We start from the raw sequence: 24,787 nt of genomic DNA, 5'->3' as shown, positions 1-24,787 counted from the left end.
AGGTCATTATTAGTAGGAGAAGCTGCAAAACTTACAATTAAAAGTCCAAAATTTATCTTCTCCTTCTTTTTTCCAAAGCTTTCCAGTGGCCCAGATTTGAGTCTTTGTTGTGCCAATTCTGCCTTTTGTTTGACACCCCTGATGCAGATCATCAGATACTGTTCTCATTTTATTTGTGGTTGATACAAATATTCTGATAAATATAACTGGACATAAATGTCAGATTAAATTTCTTGGGCGGGCGGGCGGGCAGGCACACACGCACACACACACACAAACACACAGGGGCCAGGGGCGGGAGCCTGTAATGAGCACCACCCCGGCAGAGGAGAGAGACAGAGAGAGCAAAAAAACCAAAAAAAACCCAAAACATGTTGCCTATCACAGAGTCAGCCAGCAAGGCACGGGGACCATGACAATTGTAAAGCAGGTAAAGTTTCAAGAACACAATAACATTTTATTCTTGAAATCAAACTTGTTCAAATTAATGAGCCTTGTTAAAGATCATACTGCACAAGTACTGTACACTGTAAAATCTAATTAGTTCACAGAACTCAAAAAAACTATGCAAACTCGTTGCCTCAAAAAAAATTGAGTAAAGTTTTACTTAAGATGATTAAGCTAGGGCAACTTACCCATGATGAGTACACTGTAAAGCCTCAATAGTTCCTAGAACTCAAAAAAAATGAGTAGAGTTTGCTTAAGATAATTAAGTTACTCATTTTGAGTACACTCTACAAACTCGTTAGTTCCCAGAACTCAAAAAAACTATGCAAACTCGTTGCCTCAAAAAATTGAGTACAGTTTACTTAAGATGACTAAGTTAAGGCAACTTATTCACTTTGAGTACAGAGTAAAAATCTATTTGGTTTCCAGAACTCAAAAAAAATATGCAAACTCGTTGCCTCAAACAAACTAAGTAAAGCTTACTTAAGATGAATGTTAGGACAACTTATTCATTGCAAGTATGCAGTATTAAGAATAACTTGATATTTCTGACTGTATAATACTTATTGTTTACCTACTGTCAAACATTTCAAGTTCAACTAAATGAAAAAAACAATTTGTGGTAACCTGAATATGATTAAAAATAATTAACAACACTTTTTGTAATGATGTTAAAATCAGCCCAACTTTTATTTTCAAACACAACAAAGTATAACAGCCAACATATCTTCTGCTGAACAACAAACAATTATATTGCCATCACTGTTATAATCTTACAATGAAACAAAGTCTCAGATTTAATTATTCAGAAAACAAGTTTAGGCCTACCACAAGTTTGTTTTGTACTTACATTACTTATATAATCAAAATAAAATATTTATTGTTCTGTCACAAGTGCAGTCTCTAATTTAAACAACACATTTGTTTTTCATTCCAACACATGAACTGGAATGTTGGAATGTTGTAATATTTTAAGGATGGCTAGTCATTCAGGCATTACTGCCTGAATGACTATCATGGATCGAGGTGAACCAAATGTAAGTGCAGAAGAAAGTCTTTAAATTCCCTTAAGTACAGTGGCAGTGGATGTGGGTTGGAGATGCAATGAGCTTGAACCTGCAGACGACCATCTTCACTGACCACACCATCTGTGACGGAGGACTCATCTCTCCTGGTGTCCTGCAAGCAAACAATCATATTTTTTGGAACATGAACTTAATTGCTTTCTCAAAACATTTTTTTTATGCATTTGGTATAGAACAGACTCAAATTTAGACAATCTCAGGCTCAGGTGAATTGGAACAGCACTTGTTCTCCGACGTATCACAAGTCCACCAGACAAGTACACACAAGTAGGCATACACAGGCTCTGACAACTGCGGTGGACAAATGCGATCCTCCTTTTCCCCAGATTACCCTTTCTGGGTAACAAAATAAACTTTTAAGATATTTTCAGGCGAGAATGTAGCTGTGTAATGCTCAAATATCTACTTAATTTATCAAAATATCACATATTTGCAAAAGTGCTTCAACGTTTTCGGAGAGCTTTGTTATCCACCAGCGCGATAGCTGACCGGGAGGTCAAGGCTGAGCACAGCTAACTCTTGTATCGTTTTCAACCCCCCTGCGGTCTTTTGATACTCAGGTTAAACATTATATATATAGTTAGTTATGGCTATGGATTGAAAATACCCCCCACACCCCACCCCTAATGGCTGCACCTCCCGAAAAATTTTGTCTGGGCTCTTATCTCACTTTTTTTATTTCAAACAATCAACAGAAAATTTCACAGACATATTTTTATATAAGGTTTTTAAGGCTGTGGTGTTAATTTGTAAGTAACATGAGCCCAGCAGCAGCAGCAACACTAGGCTAACACTAACTAGCTAGCAAGATTATAAACCTGGTGCTAAACTAAGAGATGCCACAAAATCAGTTTGAATAAGAGTAAACATTTACTCACCAAGTCAGTGTATCAGGTAAAGATCCACAGCAATGACAATAATAATATCTTGAGCTGAAGCTTCTCCAGGTTTGCTCAACATATTCCATAAAAAAGGCTGGTACCATGAACATCTGGACTGATCTGAGAGGGAGGAGGACGGTAGTGACGTGGTATTTTCAAAACACATCTTTCATCCTTCTGCACCGAGAAGCAACATTTCCAGCTTACTTAGTTTTTCTAAGTTAAGACAACTCAAATAAATTAAGTCGATCAGCGTTTTTGCATAAAAAGTACTGGTAACTTACTTCAATTGAGTTCTAATAACAAATTGATTAAAAATTGAGTTCAGCCTACTTAATATTTTTAATTAAACAGAATATTAGATTTTACAGTGTATGAAACATAGAATAACCTGTCACCAGCAAATATACGGAAGATGTTCTCTAGAGATGGGTTATAATCTAAGGAGAAAATATAATTTAACACTTTGTAAAGCTCAGACAATAGAGAAAATCTTTTGTGTTTTTATCTGTGGGGTCAAACTATGGATGAATCTTTCAGTATAGAATAAAACATTAAAAAAAAAAAAAACAACGACTTTCAATTCAATTCAATTTTATTTACACAGCACCAAACCATAGCAGCAGCCATATGATAGTGAGAAAGACAGCTTAAAATATAACAGGCAAATTTACAGATACTGAAGGCTGTTGGAAACTGTAAAACATGGAAATTTCAACATCTTTGACAAGAAATAAAACTGGAAAAAACACTACAAGGATAGCTGAGTGACTTCAGCTGTTACATAAGTTGGGGTACAACTGTGCAGATTACAAATTCAGTGGATGGCAGCACCGTTGGTGCTGTTGCCAAATTTTAGGTTGCTGCCTGTTCTGCTAGAGAACAGAGCGAATATTATCTATACTTACTTACTTATTTCATTACAAATGTCTGACAGCTTTAGATTTTACAGCTAACACTATTAGACAGTGAAAATATTTGCCAAGATCTGCAGTAATATGTTTATTCAGCTTCTAAAGCTAAAGAAACGAAACATTGCCAGGTAAGTTGAAAAATGCATAGCCAGAAAGATGACAACAAGACTGTTGGGATTACAGAGAGGAACCCTACAATTATTTGAATAGCTTAAGGGATATGATGTCTAATCAGTGTATTAAACTATAAACAATGGTAATATGCAACAAAAACATCAAATATAGTAAAATACTGATAGGACAGTTTTTCTGCACAATAAAGACTTTTAGTGCACACTGCTGGTGGTACTATCTGCCATTTGTTAAGTAGGTTTAAGAATGCAAGATAAATATTAGTGTATAATTAATAATATAACTATTGTTCATCATTTTACCACATTAATCATTATTCCACTGCTTTAAATTTTGAGAGTTCTTTACAACACTGTCCTATTTCAGAAACTAACTGCTTTTCAGTATCAGTTTCTTAACTTAATTTGTTCATAGCACCTGTTTCCAAAACCACTCGTCCAGATGTAGCTTTGCATACTTAAGATACTGACCTTTGAAAAAAGCCTGCAATAAAGTTTTCTTAACTCTTTCCCTGTTTATGGATTATCTTTGGGAAATTCAGCAGTGTAGTAGTTCTCTGTGCTATGCTGCTGCTCCTCTGCAGTCCTGTTTTTGTTTTCTGAGAGAAATTCAAGTTTATCTATACATTTTCTTTTCTTGTCAGGTCTTGAATTACACAATTTTCCTTAGATGCCATTACTGAATCAGTTGTTATTGTCAGCTTTGTTTTTATTCAGCATTTCTATTAGAGTAGCAACATATCACACCATAGTTCTTATACTGGATCTTGGTGCAGCCAATCACAACCTGTCAATAGAAATCAATTTTCTTCTGATTGGTTACCCCCTCCAAACAGAAGACGTGAAACGCAGGTGGACGAGGGTTCTCTATTCACAGCCAGAGCTATGGGCCTGAGATGACCATATAAGGAATATCCAGTCTCCCTGACACTGTACAGAACTATGATAGATGATCCTGACTGACTATAACGAGTGTCAGCTTTTTTCTACATTCACAGGTGTTGGCTCTGTGATGTCAGAGATGGCTTGGTGTGTCTAAATGCTTATAACGTCACATGGCGTGTAACAAATAATGATGCAAACTTTCTGTGACTTTTGTTTAAGGTGACGCTTAAACATTCAGCAAAAGATGCCAGCGCAATAGTCTTGAGAATGTGACTAGACAAGTTTTGTTGACTTTTTAACAAAGATTATTAAGGTAGATACTGTTAAAACAATTACACCAAGCCCAGTTCTTTGGTATTGATTCATTATTATGAGTCACCTCAGCAGGTTATTCAACAAGACCTAAGCATGGGTTTATATAATTTCCATGTTGTCATTGCTGTTTGTTTGACTTGGGGATCATGTCCATCACTGTCGAGGCGGTTTGACCCTTTAAACCTTACCTAACAGCAAGGCCGACTGCCAAGCTTGTCAAAATCAGTGTCCTTAGTATGAGTCAACCTGCATGACCTGGGAGGGCGTTAAAGAAATATGTTGTCCATAATTATAATATAGATCGTGGAATAGACATGTAAGTCATTAGATTCATCCATCCATTCGCTTATCCTTTTTCAGGGTCACGGGGGAAGCTGGAGCCTATTCTAGCTGTCACCCTATCCCAGCGGGGTACACCCTGGACAGATCACCAGTCTGTTGCAGTGCTAACACATAGAGACACAGACAACCATTCGCTCTGACATTCACACCTATGAATCAATTAAACTATCCCCACCAGCTGCATGTCTTTGGACTGTAGGAGGAAGCCGGAGTACCCGGGGAGAACCCACACAAACACGGGGAGAACAAACTCCACACTGATGGTGGAACTGAACTCAGGACCTTCTTGCTGTGAGGCAACTGTGCTACCACCGTGCTACCGTGCTGCTGTGGTTAGAATCATAACCACAAAATTTAAAATAATAATAAAAATTAATTAAACTCTCACCAGTTACTTTTTTTTTGTTTGTTTTTTTCTTTAAATTGCAGAAATTTCCTTCATTTATGCCTAATATTTATTTCATTTGAACAACAGCCATCTCACGGCGCTTTAGTAGGGCCAAGAGCCTATAATATCTGAGAGAAAAACAAAAACTCAGATGATTACATATGAGTTGTTTTTGGGATTGTATGAAGGAAAAAAGACAAAGTTTAAAAAAAGAAGGAGGAGGAGGAGGAATGTAAAGAGGGAAGTGGAGAAGGTAGGCTTAGTGTATAAGAAGTCCCCCAGTAGCTGAGTCTTTATAGCAGCATAACTGAGGGATGGTTCAGGGTCACCTTTTTAAGCCCTAATCTTAAGAGATGACCTGGGTGACTGAGAACCTACACAGATAATCTAGCACTAACTAATCTTTATCAAACAGGAAAGGTTTGAGCTTAATCTTAAAAATAAAAATGCTGTCTGTCTCCTGAATCCAAACTGGGAGCTGGCTCTGCAGAGGAGGGGCCTGACAGCTGAAAACTCAGCTTCCCATTCTACTTTTGGAAATGGTAAATGGCCTGTATTTGTATAGTGCTTTACTAGTCCCTAAGGACTCCAAAGCGCTTTACATATTCAGTCATCCACCCATTCACATTCACACACTGGTGATTTACATTTACTTTGTTACAACTTTGCAATTAAAATGGATGGAAAAACTGATATGCATTTTTTTTCTGCACAATTGAACTATATCGCATATTTGGAATTGTTAGTTGACCTACGCATGTCTTTGGATGGTGGGAAGAAACCAGAGTGCCCAAAGAGAATCCATGCAGGTTCATGCAGAACAGGGAAACTTCACATAAAGGCCTGAAGATTAGAATCCAGGACCTTCTTGGTGTGTCTCCCTTCTTATTTATTATATTATTATAATATATGATTGTATATCATTGTTGATGATTATATAAACAAAATGTAATAACAATGTAATTAAAAATGATAACAAAGACTTGCACTTAATTAGGCAGGATTCACATAGCACTTTGAGAATGGGCCCCTATGTGTAGAAGCATGAATGGGGTACATGGTGTAGCCTATAGATAAGGGACCACTCTGTGCTACCTGAGATAAAGAAGACTTCGAAAAACGTGTGTATTTTATGTTTGAGTGAATTAATATTAATGAGTTATGGCAATTTTCCTTTGGGGAAGGTCAAAACCTCTTTGGTAGGTCCCCAATTATTTTATATGTAAGAAACACTTATGAGTTAAATGTTATACTGATCACTTACTTAAAAGCCCTGTTTATTTCATATTTAAATGTGATATTGATAATAACAAATGAATTTGTAGTTGTTATTTCATTTTATTAATTTATATTTTACTTTAGCGGGACTTTGAACTGTTTAGAAGAGAGGACAACTTTAATCCCGTTTTTTATCACATGATTTTCTTGCTCAGTGTGATCAAAGTTCAGAACTTATACTGCTGGAGATGAGAAGAAGTTATTTGTAACCAGACTCTCTGGAGTGACGTTGGAGGACGTGATTGGTGGGCGGTTCTGGTATATATCCGTCCGGCTTCCATCCCACCTTCTCGCCAGTGGAATTTCATCTCAGCTTCTGCACCTTCAGGGCAGACGAGAACATAAAAATAAGTAAGTACTTTTTAGTTTCCTCCTGAACGTGACTATATCCTCTTTACACATGACTTCAGTTTTTTATGCCATAGCTGTGCTCGTTAAAAGCGGACAGTTTTCCCATGAACCCAGATCGTTATAGCGTGCTCTGGCCTGACTCCGTGTCATTTCTCCCGTGCTCAGCTGTATGCCTACGTGGACTTAGCCAGCTAGAAGAACCAACTGTATTCGAAGCTAACATTAGCACGCTAGCTAAAGGCTCTCAGTTCAACTAGTTTTAACGAGCTCAGCAGTGTTGGCTAAAACATATAAAAACGACAACACATCGGGTTGAGAATGTGTTCAGAATTACGGTACTGTTTTAGTTGTTGATTCGCTGCCATCTTAATGCTGTTAGCTGTTTTGAGGCACAGCCTGAAGTTGTGTGTGGGTCTCGTTGAGCTAACTTCACCATTAGCTGAGGGGCTACGTGTCACACGCCGCATTCAAAGTTTTTAGCAAGTTTGCTAACCGGCTAAGGGTTTGGATTCAGTAATCCGTGACTCACTGATTATCCCGGTGAATATCCCACCTCAGATAGGAGACCCATATATTTACAGTAACCCCGACAGTAGGGACAGTGTTAGTTTGTCTCGATCTCTTACATTTTTTTTTAATGGTTGACCAATGTTAGCCAAATGACGGCAGCTAGCATTAACTAAAATGTGTCGTTGGCAGCTGTCAGCTTTTGGTTAACTTGATATCGTGTTAGCTGGCAGTCACACTAACCAGCCTCTTAAATCCTTAATCTGGGATTGGGGTATAATGTCATAAAGGCTCGAAGGTTGTCATGCTGAAGCTAATGGGAGTTTAACTAGCAAAGGCGAGCCAGGCACTCTGAACTTGTTAGCAGTTCGTTAGTACAAGTTGTCTCCAATACGTAACGTAAAATGTCATTTAGCTGCATTACACTGGTTTAAACTAGTAATAAGTCTAATTAATGGTTGCTACAGCTGTACCCGTGGCATGTTTATTTAATGTTCTGGGGTCTCTCTGGTGAATGCTCTCCACTTACACTCTTATTTTGGTTTTAGGCTACACATTTTTTCTTTCCTTGTTGTTGTGTTGTTGTGTTTTTTGTTTTTTTTTTAAAGAAAAAAACAACCTCTTAAATTCTTTATCTTGTATAATTGCATTAATAAACATTATTAAATTGCACAGGCTCTGCTGGAAGAAGCGGTTCACTTGTATGGTTTTAATATTGACTGTGTTATAGTGTGTAGTAAAAAAAAAAAATGAAAGAATTTGCTGATATCTCGGAGGAGAAGGCAAAGTAATTTGTCCTGACAGTTGAGGAATTTGCATGTTTCATTTCAAGCAACGGATGTATACTGTGGTTACATGTGAAGAGGTGACGGCTCCAGGACAACTTCAAGTATAAAAAGAATCTCATTGCTTAGCACTGTAAATATGTGGCCTCCGTCTGGGTCACGATCCTGTTTCTGGACCCCCCTTTTCTTTCCTTTTCTTTTTTTGAGCAGACTTTTTACTCTGGAATTGCCAAAGTTGTGCCAAAACACACTTGCGCTTTAGTGCTGTGGCAGCTATTTGTTGAACCAAACTGCTAATCAAACTGCTTTCAAGGGCAAGTATCATATCAGGCCAGTTCTTTCTTTTCCAAGGAAAATTTGTTCAAAGAAAAGGGTTTCCTGAATCCTGTTGCTATTCTGGAGTGCTCTCCGTATTGCATATAGACTGGTCCTATACCTGCTTACCTCCAGCAGATGATTTAAAAAAGATAATAGTGGTGTCCTGATACACAAAGTGACGATATCATGAGCATGCCTTAAACATTTGTTATTTCTAACAACCACTTTATGGCTGTGTAGAAGCCTATAGAAAAACAAGTCCTTTCTGTGTGGCATTTGTAAATGCCTGTTGACTTTACTGTGGATAATTTCGGATCATACTGAAACTGAACATTTTGTAAATGATATTGTAAATTATGGCATCTGAAGCAATCAGACTTCCAATTTATGTTAATTAATAAATGGCGACTACAAATGTAACTTACGCAGAGGGTCGCAGATGCCAACAGACTTAATAAACTGATCCGTAAGGCCAGCAATGTTGTGGGGATGGAGCTGGACTCCCTCAAGGTGGTGTCGGAGAGGCGGATGCTGTCCAAGATAAAGACAATGTTGGATAACACCTCCCACCCACTCATGACATGCTGGTCAGTCACAGGAGCTCGTTCAGTGAGAGACTGAGATTACCGAAAAGCACCACTGAACGACACAGGAAATCATTCCTGCCTGTGGCCATCTCCCTGTACAACGCATCCACTTAACACACTGTTTGCTGCTACAACTACACATGTTTCTTTTCCAAATATTTATTTATAAGTGACTTATGTATGTATGTATGTATATATATGTATATATTGTACTATTCTTAGTTAGCGTATTGTCTGTCTTGTCTTAATGTTGGTTTAAAATGGAGCACTGTAACAAAAAATAATTTCCCCCAGGGATCAATAAAGTATTCTGATTCTGATTACCCTGTTTACATAAGAACTCTGCCAAATCAACCATGTGGAGCTATCTGCTGGGGCGATCCTTTGTGGAAAAAAGGAAGCAGACAAAAGTATCTTTCGTTTGCATAGTGTCCAGACTATGCTTTCAGGCTCTTGGAAATACTCCTGACACTGGTTTAGTTTATAAACTGATCAGATAGAAGCTGAGACATTTTGAAGACGTTCCTCAAATACCCATGTTGGATTGGGTCTGATTAGTTTGAGCATGCATCAAGACATCATTGGTAGGCTCACTTGCATTTGTAATTTCATCCTTATTGCTTGGTACTCCCACCCACTGAGATGCCGTCCTCTGACATGTCGTCCCATTTGCTTTGCAACAAGTCAGCCAAAGTTTTCCTCCGCCCTGACCGCCTTATGCTGGTGTTGCTTTCAGAGAAGTGTATTCCTTTTCAGTTCCACCTTATTGTTTCTTCACACAAAGAAATCTCAGGTCTTCTTGCCAATGCGGTTCCGTTTTCCTCTTCCTTATGGTTTTTCTATGAGCAGCCAAACCTCTGCACCCTGTAACACCAGCACGTGAATGGTCAATTAGATAAATGTACAGGCGTTTTTTGGGGGGACTCTTTATTAGAAACTGTTTTGGGCTTGTGATTTGTCTTCCAAATAAAAACATAAGTGCTAAGCTTTATTAACAGCAGCTGTACACGGCCATTCTATCACTAGTCGCTTTAATAATATTAATGAGAACAGGCCACATGTTGTCACTTCTGCCAACGCTAACAAATGGAGCTAGAAACCTACTTTTTAGTGCGTCTTCTTATAATATTGGGCTTTCCAAAGAAAGTGCCTGGCAGATCGTACACCTCTTCCCAAACAACACTCGTTGAGTTAATAACATTCGTCCTATGGGAGTCTGTCCACACCTCAGTGGAAAATTTGACTGTTTCCAAGGGTTGTTGAGCAAGTGAGGAAATCTGTGACATCAAACTAGCGAAATGAATCCCAAGTGTTTCTGAGACCTCAGCACAGCCATGTCAATAAGGACATTTAATGCGAATTGTTCACTGTGTGCTTTTACAGGCTCTTGCATGAGAGCGTGATAGCCTGGTTACCTGGCTCACACACAGCAGCTTCATCACTTGCCAGCTCTGTCCTTTTTGTACGACAAGGCAGCGTCCTGATTATGAAAGCCAGATGCTTGTTGAGGAGAGCGAGCTCCAGCGGCAGCTATGCTTTACTGCTGTTCACTAATGCATTTCTTGGCATCTGCTTTATCTGAACATTTCTTAATTTACCATTTGGTTTCAGCCATGAGTTGACAGTGTTTATCTTACTGGGCTCATCAGAACCACAACTATAACAAAATGTGCAATTAGGCCTGACGAGTGGATATGTCTGTGAAGCATGAGTATGTTTTTTCTTTTTCCTTATATTGGCTCTGTTTGTAATCAGTATCCACTATTACTGTGCAATTTAATGATCTACATTTTAAATGCAGGTCATGGTGTAAGACTCATACACAGACGTTTATCTGAAAACATGGTTTTCTTTGTGGATTTAAACTGAGGTCCCAGACTTTTTAACAGTTGTTTTTTTTTCTTTTTCTGCTTTCTAGGCAAAAGCTGGCAGGCTGACGGGAGCTTTCATCTTTACAGGACGGATTATCTGGTAACTGACCATTTAGCTGGTAAGTTTGTACAGTTTTTATATTGGCAGTTACTTTTGCCAACATAACATTAAGTCGTCTTCTTCTTTTTTTTTTTCTTTAAGTTATTTAGACAGTTTTACTCAAATATTCACTGATTAGTGAGTAATTATGGCCTCCAACAAAATGATACATTGTCATGAACTTAGAATTAATGCATTAAAAATGCATCGGCGCAGGCCCTGGTTTGTGGAAGCAGCCAGGTTTTGCCTCCATTTTTAATACAGTAGTGCTGTTCTACCTAATCACTTGTGTATAAACAGCTGCCACATACATGGTACAACTAGTTTAATTTAACAATCGCAAATACATTTTTCAAACCATAATAAGCCTTTAAGTTTTGTACATGTATTTTGTATCTGTCCTCCCGCATTTCCTTAACCTCCTCACTTCAAGCCCCATCTCCTGAACTGTGTCAGGGTTCTAACACAAATGTGCAAAAATATGCTTATTTATTCATAATGTCGTCGTAATTACTAGTTATCAGATTAGATATACGATCCTCTCATCTCCGTTTGGCTGATAATGAGACTGCTAAACAGTAGCTGGTTTTAAGTTAACATTATGGCAGCTAGCATGAGTCCTTAAAAATCACTCTCCCTCTGATAAACGGTTTGATCACATTCTCACATTATAGGAGTTTATTCGGTAAGAGTCCAGGTCCAACAATTTTGGCTGTTTAGTTAGGATCTCCTAAATAACTCACCTCAGTATCCTTATCATCAGACTCTTTTCACAAAGTTTTACAGCCTCACCCAGAGTAAATAGACATGGACACCCATCATATTGACAATCAAAGTAAACAGCAGACTGACCGCCTACGCTCGTTACAGATGATCGTTACAGTTTTTTTTTCTTTTTCTTCCTTCCCCTCATGGATAACTTTGGATTTGGATCACTGGTGCTTTAAATTTTTTTGCAGTGAAACACTTCAAAGTTACCTGACAGCTTCACTTAAAATAAGTTTCCAGGCCAAGAATGATCAGTTGTAACCGTAAAGAGATTTAATTTATAGTGCCGCTAATGAGCAGTGGGCACAAGAAGTTTATGCAGTCTGACAAGGAGGAGGCCCCACTGCAAGGGTGTTCATAGAGCAGCTAAACACACAGCCACATGGAAGCAAATTTCCCACAATTTACAGATCGATGACAAAACAAATCAGGATGTAGTCTTTATGCTTTCAGATGAATTTCAGTCACGCTTGGGAGGGGAAACTCCTCACTGAAGCAACTTGCATTCCTGTGCTTTGGCTAGAATTGATGTTTGTCTACAAAACAAGAAGAACGAGGTGATGGCTTTGGCTGATATCAAGTTTCATCATTGATGGTTAAACCGAACTGACCTGTAGTTGGAACACAGAGTGCAGTTGTTGTTTTTAATGGAACTATCATCAACTTCGTTTATAATTCAGAAAGCCGAAACGTCAACAAGATCAATTAATTTCATTTTGTTTTTTTAAAATAACTGTTATAGATAAGCGGATTGGCCTTGTGGTTTCTTTCTTGGAAAGAATTATTGGTTCAAAGATCCTAGACGGGGCTGCTGAGCTTTATGTTGGCGGCTTTTTGCTTTAATCCTATCCAGCGTGGACATGCAGAGGGGTCAGTGGGGTAAAATCCTCTTAACCTTGCAGCCTTGTCACTTGGCTACATTTCTTAGAATAGAACTGGAGAAGATGGTTGAACAGAGTTCCTGTTGGAAAAACAAAATGTGCTGTAGCTGCAGCCCCGCCCACACCACCGCTCTGCTAGGACGTAATCTCTTCAGTTACTCCCCACTTAGACTCGGCATACATTAGCAAAGTGCTGACGTGTGAATGTGATGAGTGACTATTCTGTCGCACATGGCTTTCTCTGATAAATGTAGATTAGATAAAGGTGAACATCCCAAAGTCCGTGTGTGATAAGCTTGTTTAGCACATTAAACTGTGCTTGTGACACTTTCACCACTTGAAACAAGGGCCTTGCTAAAATTGCCTGTGAGTGCATGCAAAACTCAGTTTCTTGGTTAAACAAAGAGTGCATTATAGCTATCACTGTCACTGCTGTTATGCAAATTACATACACAGGGCTAACTAACTGGTTCAATCCAAAAAGTTAAAACCCAGAGACTTATAGTGAAGTGTTGTAACGAGCATGCACCAGTATAATGTTTTCCAATACAATACCAGTATTCTAGCTTTGGGTGTCTGCGGTTAGGAGGGTTATATTAATAAGTTGTATTTATCATTGGGAGAAAGAAACAGGGATTCATTTAAAAAAAAAAAAAGAAAAAAAAATGCATCAGAATAAAAATGTGCTGAATTGGTAATTATTGATACAATAAATGAAAACAGGCTGAAGATAAAAGCCATGGAAAAATAAAATTCAACTGGCTTCATTCACCTAAATTATTTGCTCTAGTCTCCTTTCAGCTCAGTGTGAGTCATAAGGCTGCAGACTGCCAGTTCACCTCACACATTTACGCTCATGGTGCTGTTATAAGTGCAGTGCAAGTTTAACACTGAACAAACATCCTTGATTACTAATCTTTTATGTAATGTTTGTCTGATGAAACATGACTGAATGTGAATGAGGGAGAGAGAAGCTGACTCGTCGAAGCTTTTCAGCTAACTCAGCCAGTTTTGAACTAGAGTAAAGGAAACAAACAAACTTCAGCACACAGAAAAGTTATTGTAGCAGGTTATTCTAGCTGCTACGGTTGACACAGGACGAAGTAAAAACAGAACGACAGAGAACTGAGCGACCTCCATTTCGAGCATCAGCTCTGTCCATCCTTAATTTCTACAAATCAGAAAGAAATCCGACGACATCTCTTGTATGAACGAGGTGAATTTGAGAAAAAGCTCAAAATGAGCAGACTACGTCTCCTTTGAGACTTGTATATGTATTTTCTTGCTATGTGTACTGTTACTAAGCTTGTGAAGATGACGTAAGCTCTTCTTTTAGTGGCACACTCGGACTCCGTGTTAACGTGGGATTTCGACCATGAGCTCAGTCGCTGTACTTACGCAGGAAACCTTCAATGCGCACCGCAGTGGGCTTTTGCCAGAGCAGGGTGGTGGTGAGTATTTGGACATAAGACTCTATGGCCTGTAAAATGCAAACCGAGCCACAAGTGGCTTCATGGTGTATGTCTTTCCTATGTGCACAGCTGCTGTGGCAGGACCCAGTGCTGGAGAGGATGAGGAAGCCCTTCCTACCTACAAGGAAGCCTTCCCACCTCTCCCCGAGAAGGCGGCCCAACCTGAGGGGACCCAGGAAACTTCCAGCGCCTGGGCATCAAAGATCCGTCCTCTCAAGTCTTCGATTATCACCCAGGTACAACTTCTCCTTTGAAATAGTAATGCAGTTATAGAACTTTTTTTTTTTTTTTTTTTTTTTTAGAGTCTGCCACAGGATCTTAATTATATGATTTGAAAGTAAATGACAAAGACATTAATTAAGAGTTTACTACATGCATTATATATTTAGAGATATGTGTAGCAATAGGAGACTTAAATAATCAAATGACAAATATGATCCTTCCATGTAAGTGGATTGTAGTTGTGTATGTCAAAGCTAAAATGTCTGTTTCCTGCTGATGATGGATTCTTCTCCACTGGGCATGGCAGCTGTTTCTGTGTACAGGACGACACTGGATGTTGTAAAAAGACGAACCTTTAAGAAGGGTTTTCCTCCTCGTCGTGTAATAACTGTCTCTGTATGTTCTGTGACACTAGTGGTTGGTACGAAGACGGCATGCTCTGCGACACGCAGCAGTAAACATGGTGAAATAAACAACCATAGCACAGACACATACAGCTACAGTGACACAGGAAGCCTTATCAGTCATTTAGAATCAATTAAAGAAATGATTACCCATAAATAGCAGGAGATTTGTGTGACTCAAACGGTTATCTGTGGAAATTAGGCTTCTGTAAGCAAGTCAGGAGAAAAACTGACTCAAAGCTTTAAAAAGCATCGGAGGGTCAAATTTTTTTTTTTCTTGTTCTTTCCAGATTCTTCTGGAAAATGACTTAATTGATTAAACTTGGGGAGGAGAGAGCTTGAGCCTTATCTAATAGATGAGGTATAATGCTGTTTACACAAATGCTGTGTTTAAAGACCATTCAGAACAGTCAGTGTTGTTTGATGTACGGCCTTGATTTAAATAGTGCAGAAGCATGTGCCACTTGGCTCCCTAAATAACAATGCATTTGTTATACATCTGTTAGGCTAACTTTAGTAATGCTAGCACTGCAGATTTATTTATTTAATTTTTTTTCCCTGTGCAGGTTAACGTGAGCCTGTGTTGTTAGTCATGTTATTTACTCTTCTTCTAAGCTTTCAGCAGTCTAAGCACTCCGCTGGTTGATAGGGACATCATCAGTCTTACTTCCCACTTGCCTGTTTCATAACTTGCCGTCCAAAAGTGGGTTGCTGTCGCCCGCTTCCGTCAGTGTGGGCAGCTAGCTGTGTTGACCCGATGGTTGACGGGTGTTGTACACAAAGAAAAGATGAATCATTAGTTTCCATGTCTAAATTTTTTGGTGCTGATTACTGCAGTGTTTAAATAAATCAGATGTCTACTTTAGGGTGGGGGGTGGGTGTGACTAGTGAATTAATGGATCATTATCTTTCCTTTTTAAATAAAATGTTTAATTCATTGGCATGTTTTCAGTATGATATAAAATGGAAGGAAAAACATTTATATTTGAGAATGAGAAGGGTTTTAGTAGAAGGAACATTTTTGTGTATTTTGGTTACAGATCTTGGTGAGGATTACCCGAGCTGGTGGTGTTCTATTTGAACGCATTTGTTTGCCTCACATTTTAGGTTTTCTTTGTGTCAAGCTAATCCTGTTTGTCACAGATTTTATTTTATTTTTTTACATGAACTATGTTTTCCTAGGTTTTCCATGTGCCGTTGGAGGAGCGCAAGTACAAGGACATCAACCAGTTTGGGGAAGGAGACCAAGCAAAGGTTTGCGTAGACATCATGCATAAGACCGGAGCGCACCTGGAACTCTCCTTAGCAAAAGATCAGGGTCTCTCCATCATGGTGTCTGGAAAGTTGGATGCCGTGATGAAGGCCCGTAAGGAGATTGTGTCCCGACTGCAGACTCAGGTTAAGAGATTTGCCTTTATTGGTTTTCTTAAATGATAAGTTGCAGACTGTGGTACCAAATTTGCCTTCTAATCTAAACCAACAGGCTTCAGCTAGTGTTGGCATCCCCAAGGAGCACCATCGTTTTGTCATTGGCAAAAACGGGGAGAAGCTTCAGGAGCTGGAGCTCAAGACTGCCACCAAAATCCAGATCCCACGACCTGACGACCTCAGCAACCAGATCAAGATCTCTGGTACCAAGGAGGGGCTGGAGAAGGCAAAGCATGAGATCCTGTTGATCTCTGCTGAGCAGGTAATTTACCACCTCACGCCAACACCTTTTTAAGGATATCTGTATATAATTTGTTCAAAGTTTGTTGTATAGCTCTTCCAAATCTGATACATTAGCAATTTTCCTCTTTTTAGGACAAGCGTGCTGTGGAGAGGGTGAACATTGAAAAAGCGTACCACCCATTCATCACCGGTGCCTACAATAAGCTAGTGGGCGAGATGATGCAAGAGACTGGTGCCCGCATCAATGTCCCCCCTCAGAGTGTGAATAAGACTGAGATCGTCATCACTGGGGAAAAGGAGCAGGTGGCCCTTGCTGTGACTAAGATCAAAAAGGTTTATGAAGACAAGGTATGCAAATAAGCACTGAGAAATTGTGTCCAGACTGCAGCAACAGTCAGATTTTCATATTTTTCTATAGCTGGTATTGCTGTTTATCATCTAGATTGACACCAGTAATCGTCCTGCCCTGCACATTGTGTTCGTTTGTCCAGATAAATGGAACAAAAAATGAAAATATTTACTTTGTGCAAAGTCCCTCACCTTCTTGTCTGTCTTGTAGAAAAAGAACACCACCACTATTGCTGTGGAGGTGAAGAAGTCTCAGCACAAATATGTGATCGGCCCCAAGGGAAACACCCTGCAGGAGATTCTGGATAGAACTGGCGTCTCAGTTGAGATCCCACCTTCTGACAGCAGCTCAGAAACTGTCATCCTTCGTGGAGAGCCCGACCGTCTGGGTCAGGCTCTCACTGAAGTTTATGCCAAGGTACATTTACCATGTGAAGACTGGTAATGTTAAGAGTTATTTAAACATATGAGAATTGAGGAGTAACGACAGCATTTTTCCTTCTACAGGCAAACAGTTACACTGTTTCCTCGGTCTCAGCTCCTTCTTGGCTTCATCGTTTCATTATTGGGAAGAAGGGCCAGAACTTGGCAAAGATCACTCAACAAATGCCCAAGGTGTGTTAAATGCTCTTAAATAAAGTACTTGTTTAATTTTTTTTAAACCTGCTTTTGACTTCTGTCTCATGTATTTTGAATGAAGGTGCACATTGAGTTCACTGAGGGAGAAGACAAGATCACCCTGGAGGGTCCTATCAAAGATGTGCAAATGGTGCAAGGCCAGATTGAAGCCATGGTTACAGATTTGGTAAGTGTGTTGAATCTTTAGTCACACAGAAATTTGTCAGGCTATGTTTCTCCCTGAAATTGGCTGATAGGGAAGCCTGTCACCTCCCTGTGGCCTTGCACACGGTAATGAAAACTGTAAGCTTCAGCGAAATTTATACACTTGTGTTGTAAATTTTTGTAAAAGGCTGTAAATGTGTTTATTCCTGCTGTAAAGTTGAACATTTTTTAAATGTTTAAATTTGAAGTCGTATCAAGTGAGAATGAGCAAACCTTAAGTGCTAGACAACAAGCTCCTCATGATTTTTGTTGTTTTGATAGGTAAGCCGAATGGACTACGCAGAGATTAGTGTGGATCCCAAATTCCACCGTCACCTGATTGGAAAAGGAGGTGTTAATAGTGAGTATATTGCTGTCAGATGCTGCAACAACAACAACAAGGAATATTTTTCTGAAACAATGCATTTACTTATTAATTTAGTCAACCGGATCAAAGAGGTGCACAAGGTGACTGTCCGCATCCCCCCTGATAATGAAAAGAGCAACCTGATCCGCATTGAGGGGGATCCCCAGGGTGTGCAGGAAGCCAAGAAGGAGCTGCTAGAGCTTGCGTCACGCATGGTTAGTTCAAGCTTCAGTTTAGAGGCAAAATTCTGCAAATGATTTCCTGTTATGTCTCTAATTGCATGGTTTCATGTAGGAGAACGAGCGTACAAAGGACTTGATCATCGAACAACGTTTTCACAGGGCCATCATTGGCCAAAAAGGGGAGAAGATTAAGGAAGTGCGGGACAAATTCCCAGAGGTGAGCTGTAAATCATCATTGTGGTTGTTTCTCTGTTTTGTTTTGTTGTCCCCCCTTTTCTTTTTTCTTTTTTTTTTTTTCTCTCTCCCCTTCTTCTTCCCTCTGCTTTAACCTTGGAAAATTTACTCCCTTACCTCTAAATGTTTGTTCCAGGTCATCATTAACTTCCCTGACCCAGCACAGAAAAGTGACATTGTTCAACTTCGGGGCCCAAGAACTGAAGTAGAAAAATGTTCAAAGTTTATGAGCAAGATAGTGGCTGAAATGGTAAATCTCAGTTTGACTTGAAGTTTAAAATGCTGTGCTAGTGTATTTGTATTTTATTGCAGCGTTGAAGTGTCATTAAGTGTTAACCTTCAGTGATTCCTTTGGTCAGGTGGAGAACAGCTATTCTGTCTCAGTCCCCATCTTCAAGCAGTTCCACAGAAACATCATTGGAAAAGGAGGGTCAAACATCAAGAAGGTACTGCACGTTTTCCGATTCTGAATTCACGTTAAATCGGCGTGTTAATTTATTTTAAGTTTGATTTGACACCTCCTTTATTTTTTTGCTTTGTAGATTCGAGAGGAAACGAACACCAAAATTGATCTGCCTGCTGAGAACAGCAATTCAGAGATGATTGTCATCACTGGGAAGAAGGCAAACTGTGAAGCAGCACGGACTCGGATCTTGGCCATTCAGAAGGATCTGGTAGGCACTCATTTTAGCATGTGTGGGGATTTTTATTTTTATTTTTTTTTTTAAATTTAAACTAGGGTTGTTTTCAAATCTTGTCTTGTTTGCTTTAATAAATTGTCATGTTGTCCAGGCGAACATCTCAGAAGTGGATGTGTCCATTCCCTCGAAGCTGCACAACTCCTTGATTGGGTCGAAGGGACGTTTGGTGCGATCCATCATGGAGGAGTGTGGCGGCGTGCACATTCACTTTCCCACAGAGGGCTCAGGGATTGATAAGGTCACCATCAGAGGCCCTGCAGAGGAGGTGGAGAAAGCTAAGCAGCAGCTGCTTGCCTTGGCGGAGGAGAAGGTTTGTAAATATGTGTCTGAATTAAAGCTGAACTTTTTGTTCAACTCATTGTTTTGAAGTTGTGGGGTGAAGAGAATGAGAAGGTAAAAAGGCAAAGAGCTCCTTTTGTATTAGCACATGCTGAGCATTTGTTTCGGTCATCCTTTTAGTCGCTCGCAAATGGCTAAGAAAATGTTTCTGAAGTTTGATTTGGTTAGTTATTATCCCATTATCAGGGAGTTCATGCATTTCAGTTGGAAAAAGACTTGAACAAAGACCTTATGTAGTTAAAAGCTACTTGTAATAAATGTCAGCCTAATTTTATCCATTTTGTTTTCCTTAGCAAACAAAGAGTCACACTGTTGAGCTGCATGCAAAACCAGAGTACCACAAATTCCTTATTGGGAAAGGTGGTGGAAACATCCGTAAGGTTCGTGACAGCACCGGCGCCAGAATCATCTTTCCCACCCCTGAGGACAAAGACCAGGAACTCATCACTGTGGTTGGCACCGAGGAAGCAGTACGGGATGCACAGAAAGAGCTGGAGGAACTCATCAAGAGTTTGGTAAGATTTCAAATGAGTTCTGTCAACAGTTGGATGAAATGAACCAACAATTCGGTTAATTTTATTTTTTATTTTTTGTGTTACAGGACAATGTTGTTGAGGACACTATGAACGTTGACCCCAAGCATCATCGCTACTTTGTAGCCCGCCGTGGCCAAGTCCTTAGGGACCTTGCTGATGAGTATGGTGGGGTTATGGTGAGCTTCCCCCGCACAGCTTCTCAGAGTGATAAAGTTACCCTTAAAGGAGCCAAAGAGTGTGTGGAAGCTGCCAAAAAACGCATGCAGGAGATTGTGGAGGACTTGGTTAGTAGTGTTTTGTTAAGGGAAGTCTTTCTGTTTATTCTCCTCTTTGAAATGTAACAAGCTTTTCTTCTTTTTATTTTTCAGGAGGCTCAAGTGACTATGGAGTGTGTAATTCCTCAGAAGTTCCACCGTTCAATCATGGGTCCTAAGGGCTCACGGATCCAGCAGATCACTAGAGATCACAACGTGCAGATCAAGTTCCCAGAACGCGAGGACCCACAAGGTAAATAGTAAAGACCTGCAGTGTGTCTATTACTTTAGTTTCTGTCTTAATATAACTTTCATTATGAGAACATTGATATTTTTATTTATTTTTAAGTAACACTTTATTTATAAATAAATAAAATAATTGTACTTAGTTTTGAAACTGATGGTTGATATTTTTAGCCAACAAAAAGCATTTGGGCATGTACATTTATTTATTTTTTTGAATACTCTGATTTTCTTTTAGCTGCACCTCCTGCTGAGGCTCCTGTCCAGGAGAATGGAGAAGCTGACGGTGAAGTGAAGGAGCCAGTTGATCCCAACGCGCCCAAGAAGTGCGATGTGATTATAATTTCTGGACGCAAAGAGCGGTGCGAGGCTGCCATCGAAGCACTGAAGGTTGGACTTCATATTCAAGCTCAGGAATGTTAAAAAGCAACTTTTTGAAGAACTACAGCTAACTGTCTTCCTTCTTTAGGCCCTGGTTCCTGTAACTATTGAGGTGGAAGTGCCTTTTGAGCTTCATCGCTACATCATTGGACAGAAAGGAAGTGGAATTCGCAAGATGATGGAGGATTTTGAGGTGTGTTGCAGATGTCTTTATAGGAATGAAGGAGCCTTGATGTTTTACTGGATATTTGATCTGGCATCACTGTCTCTCTCCAGGTTAATATTCAAGTGCCTGCTCCTGAGCAGCAGTCTGATAAAATCGCCATCACCGGCTTGGCCAGTCTTCTCGACCGCGCCAAAGAGGGCCTCTTGGAGCGCGTCAAAGAGCTGCAGGCCGAGCAGGAGGATCGGGTTAGTATTTGCTTACTAAAATGCATCAATTGTGGCACTTAATGTGTGTTGAGGCTGAACTATGGTGTCTTTATTTCTGTGTTGACGATTTATAGTCAAATGGTGCACTAATCTTTTCAGATTAGCTCAAAGGGCACCCTTATCATAATCCTCAAGTGAACAAAGGGCTTAATAATTAGTCTTATCTTAGGCAAACATCAGGTTGAGTAGTAGTGGGAAATGGCCAGCTGTCAGACTTTATGAAATTCCAACCCAACATTTTGCCACCTTTTCTCAAACCCTCTGCAGGCACTCAGGAGCTTCAAGCTGACCATCACTGTGGACCCCAAGTATCACCCCAAGATAATCGGCCGCAAGGGTGCCATTATTACAAACATCCGCACTGAGCATGATGTTAACATCCAGTTCCCAGAGAAGAATGATGAAAACCAGGTATGTCTATGGCTTATGGTATTAAATCGAAATGGGCTTCCTGATAATGGTGCTCGATATCGGGCCAGATGCTTGGTATAAGGGTGTTTTTGTTTTTTTTTGTTTTTTTTAAATTCTGCTGTGTCTCCATAGGATCAGATTACTATTACAGGGTATGAGCACAAAGCCATAGCTGCACGAGATGCCATTCAGGCCATCGTGGATGAGCTGGAAGAGATGATCTCTGAGGACATCACCCTGGACAGCAGGGTCCATGCTCGCATCATTGGCGCCCGTGGCAAGGGCATTCGCAAGATCATGGATGAGTTTAAGGTTAGGATGGTGAAACGAGAAGGTGTAGGTAGCTGCTCTACAAATCTGTGTATAATGACAGAGACAAAGAGGTGTGGGGGGAAAATCCTCTCCCCCCCACACAAAAAAAACTATCAGAAGGGAAAAGGTTAAACCTGCCAGACAGCACAGTCACAGCTGTGCACACATACAGAAATGAATGATATTGTAATTAGTGGAATAGGTCATTCCAAATACTGCACTTTCTGTATTCTTACAAACTTTAACTTCTCTTTTAAACTCTTCAGGTTGATCTCAGGTTTCCCCAGAGTGGAGCTGCAGACCCAAACCTCGTGACAGTCACCGGTCGCCCTGAGCTTGTGGATGAAGCCATCGACCATCTCCTCAACCTGGAAGAGGAATACGTAAGCTTCCCTCTCCAGATAATGTCCAAAACAAAAAGTGCTTTGTGTGAGTTAATTGGTACTTACACAGTTTGTTTTGTGTCAGATGGCAGATGTTGTGGAAAATGAGGCAAAGATGGCTTATATGAGGCCTTCTGGCAGTAGCGCTGCTGCCGCCGACGAACAGCGTGGCCCATCCAAAGGCTTCGTGGTGAGGGAGGCTCCCTGGGCTACTGCCAATGAGAAGGTGAGGGTCTTCTAATATCAAGGTCAAAAATCTGCAAAGTGGTCACGCCCTTTTCTTTTTAAATCCTCATTTTCCTTAATTTTTTTTTTTTTTCCTACCCTTAAGGCCCCTGATATGAGCAGCTCTGAAGATTTCCCAAGCTTTGGAGCCCCAGTGGCAACCAAGGCCTCACCCTGGGGACCAAAGCGCTTCTAAGCCGTGCTGCTACAGACGGGCCTGAAATTAACCAACACAATCTACCCCGTTATTCTCCCCAACCCCCTCTTGACCTGGACTGACCGCTGACCCTAAAAGTCTTCAGTTCTAAGACTGTCATCCTTCTGTCTACTTATCTCGGTCTAGCCTCGCAGATTCAGTCTAAAAGTGTTCTAAGATACTGTAATTGACTTGTGAGCTCTGTTTCTGCATTAAATACTGTCTTATGCTTAAAAAAAACAAACAAAAAAACAACCCATTGTTACGGTGAAGTCTACAGTCTGTAAAAGACCGATGTTTAAATGTTGATTAGACAAGACATTTCATTGTGGTTTGAACTGTTATACCAAATTCAGTGGTGGCCAGACATGAGGTTCTTTTTATTTTATTTTTAAATTTTTTTTAAAATTTAATTTAATTTAATTTTTTTTTTTTTTTGAGCTGCCCTTATCTTAGTTGCCTTCGCAGGGTGGGGTGAAGCAATTGAATTGCTGCTGGTGACCTATTCAGACATGAAGCCTGACCAGCGAGGCCAGCTGTTTCAGTATCCCACCCCTCTCCTGCCTTATTCATGTAGCTGCGTGAAAATTGTCAGTCATTAGCCCTCAAGCACACTCTAGTGGTTGTCCTCCGTCACGTCGTTCCATTTGCTTGTAACTGTGCTTCTGTGTATACTGTCAAGTAGTGGCATGTACCTTGTAGCCTTATGAATTGGTGAACTTTTCAAAGGGGGTGTGGGAGTGGAGGAAGGGTAGGGAAGGGGGCGGGGGGTGGTTTTAGCCAGTGCAGAATGGCACCTACTCAAACTGCCAGATGCTTGGAGATCATGCCAGAACTAAACCTCTTGCAACACTAGGCCTAGAGCTCCAACGTATCCAACCTCACACTAACTGTTGGACCTATATATTTTTTTTTTCTTTTCATTTTTCTTTTTTTTTCTTTTCTTTTTTTGACATTCAAAAGTAAGTCACTCTACAAAATAAAATGACTGTGTGTTTGTGATCAAAACGGCAGACCATCGTGTGCCAACTACCTGTCTAGTGATGTCCTGTGTTACTCATCCTCTGTATTGGGTCAGTGTCCAGTCCTTTTGTCTTCCAGTTGCTATGCAGATTGCTCTGTTAAATAGCAATGGCCCTTTTTATTTTTAATCAGCCTTACAACTAGAAAGATACAAACCAGGTAGAGATGATGTTGAGGTGCATTTTTAATGGACAACTGGAAGGTATGTCTATTGTTTCCTCAAACTCTCGGGACAGTCCCGCCCCCCCCCCCCCCCCCCCCCCCACCTCTCCTCCTCAATTACTAGTTTACTTTGCTCGAGTGCAGATTTAGCTTGTCAGCTGCTAATTCAGCATCTAGCATCAGCCTACCTTGGTTTCTATCCTCCTAGTATTGAATGAAAGATTATGCAAATACCATTGAAGTGAACGGTTATGGATGACACTGGAAAAGAAATTGTCCAAAAAAGTCAATAAAAATTGAAAATGCTCTGTGCTTCTTCATCCCCCCCCCTTATCAAGCGGAATTTCTAATTTTTCAATGAACTCTCACACACAGAAAACACGATCAATATAATAATCTGCCCATGCCATGCATGGAGACTCATCGAGATTGTTTTCTCTTTTCTAATTTGATGTCTGTGGTGATCTAAAACTAGGTGCAACGTTAGTCAGATATTGTATTAATGAACAATAACATGATTCCTAATATTCAGAGCAAAAATCCCAGGAATTGTATCACTACTTCGGTCTTATTTTACCAAATTTAACAGTTTTAAAGTCACCAGAATTTGTTTTTATAAATAACCTAATGAGA

The 24,787-nt window shown here is 40.0% G+C and overlaps 1 protein-coding gene across 1 annotated transcript; it reads left to right on the top strand.

Moving 5' to 3' along the window:
• The first annotated feature begins 6,910 nt into the window (after window positions 1–6,910).
• On the top strand, window positions 6,911–24,460 carry hdlbpa (high density lipoprotein binding protein a). The gene is made up of 28 exons (XM_080877969.1): window positions 6,911–7,017; window positions 11,133–11,204; window positions 14,171–14,285; window positions 14,376–14,542; window positions 16,115–16,330; window positions 16,416–16,622; window positions 16,736–16,951; window positions 17,163–17,369; window positions 17,459–17,566; window positions 17,652–17,756; window positions 18,056–18,134; window positions 18,216–18,355; window positions 18,435–18,539; window positions 18,693–18,806; window positions 18,916–19,002; window positions 19,099–19,230; window positions 19,349–19,567; window positions 19,890–20,111; window positions 20,198–20,416; window positions 20,501–20,639; window positions 20,868–21,019; window positions 21,099–21,203; window positions 21,287–21,421; window positions 21,710–21,853; window positions 21,986–22,165; window positions 22,432–22,548; window positions 22,634–22,774; window positions 22,880–24,460. The coding sequence occupies exons 3-28, from the start codon at window positions 14,210–14,212 to the stop codon at window positions 22,967–22,969; spliced, it is 3,822 nt and encodes a 1,273-aa protein (XP_080734095.1). The 5' UTR covers window positions 6,911–7,017; window positions 11,133–11,204; window positions 14,171–14,209; the 3' UTR covers window positions 22,970–24,460.
• Window positions 24,461–24,787: the final 327 nt, after the last annotated feature.

Source organism: Rhamphochromis sp. 'chilingali', assembly GCF_963969265.1.
Source record: "Rhamphochromis sp. 'chilingali' genome assembly, chromosome: 3".
In the NCBI taxonomy this organism is placed as follows: Eukaryota; Metazoa; Chordata; class Actinopteri; order Cichliformes; family Cichlidae; genus Rhamphochromis; species Rhamphochromis sp. 'chilingali'.
This window is presented reverse-complemented; position numbering and strand designations above follow the sequence as displayed.

Coding starts and splice junctions, on each gene's coding strand:
- hdlbpa (XM_080877969.1), top strand. CDS start 14,210: ATGAGCTCAGTCGCTGTACTTACGCAGGAAACCTTCAATGCGCACCGC. Junction 18,540..18,692: donor TGCGGGACAAATTCCCAGAG/GTGAGCTGTAAA, acceptor TGTTTGTTCCAG/GTCATCATTAACTTCCCTGA. Junction 21,204..21,286: donor AGATGATGGAGGATTTTGAG/GTGTGTTGCAGA, acceptor GTCTCTCTCCAG/GTTAATATTCAAGTGCCTGC.